Source organism: Eimeria tenella, genomic scaffold (genome assembly GCF_000499545.2).
Source record: "Eimeria tenella Houghton genomic scaffold, Eth_scaff728, whole genome shotgun sequence".
Taxonomy (NCBI): Eukaryota; Apicomplexa; class Conoidasida; order Eucoccidiorida; family Eimeriidae; genus Eimeria; species Eimeria tenella.
The window spans coordinates 4,470-5,255 of NW_013545846.1; the positions used below are offsets into that span (position 1 = coordinate 4,470).

The following is a 786-nucleotide window of genomic DNA, read 5'->3' on the forward strand; positions in this document are numbered from 1 at the left end:
CAGCCACTGCAACTGCTGCTGCAGCTACTGCTGCTGCTGCTGCTGCTTCTGGTTGAATCTGATGGCTGCTTCTTCTGCCAGCTGCTTTGCTGCTTCGAAGCAGCACCTAGCCGCACTGCCTGCTGCAGCAGCCGCTGCTGCAGCCACTGCAACTGCTGCTGCAGCTACTGCTGCTGCTGCTGCTGCTTCTGGTTGAATCTGATGGCTGCTTCTTCTGCCAGCTGCTTTGCTGCTTCGAAGCAGCACCTAGCCGCACTGCCTGCTGCAGCAGCCGCTGCTGCAGCCACTGCAACTGCTGCTGCAGCTACTGCTGCTGCTGCTGCTGCTTCTGGTTGAATCTGATGGCTGCTTCTTCTGCCAGCTGCTTTGCTGCTTCGAAGCCGTGCTGCACTGCGCTGTAAGCCCTAGAGGTTGGCTGCGGCCTCGAGCGCCGCAGCGCCACCCACGAAGAAGTGACATTGTCCCAGAAGACCCCTGCAGCAGCAGCAGCAGCAGCAGCAGCAGCAGCAGAGAGCATACATGGACAAGCGCCACGTGCTGCAGCAGCAGGAGGCGTTCAGATATGCCACGTGGTGCAGCAGCAGCAGGAGCAGCAGGCATTCACTAGTGCCGCTTGCCGCAGCTCCAGCAGCAGCAGCAGCATTGGCAGCAGCGGCAGCAGCAGCACCTGCTGCCGCTGCTGTAAATTTAATTTAAAATTTACATTTAGTTTGTTTATTTGCTGCTGACCTGGGATGTCACTCTTGTGCACGGGAGGATCTAAGCGGCCCTCAGCCTGCAGCAGCA

General features: G+C 58.8%; 1 protein-coding gene across 1 annotated transcript; it reads right to left on the bottom strand.

Annotated features, from left to right (window-relative positions):
* Positions 1–304: 304 nt before the first annotated feature.
* On the bottom strand, positions 305–474 carry ETH_00033185 (uncharacterized protein; the record flags this gene model as incomplete). Its single annotated transcript, XM_013380576.1, has 1 exon — positions 305–474. A coding segment is annotated over one exon (170 nt), but the record flags the coding sequence as incomplete, so codon positions are not given.
* Between the last annotated feature and the right edge of the window lie 312 nt (positions 475–786).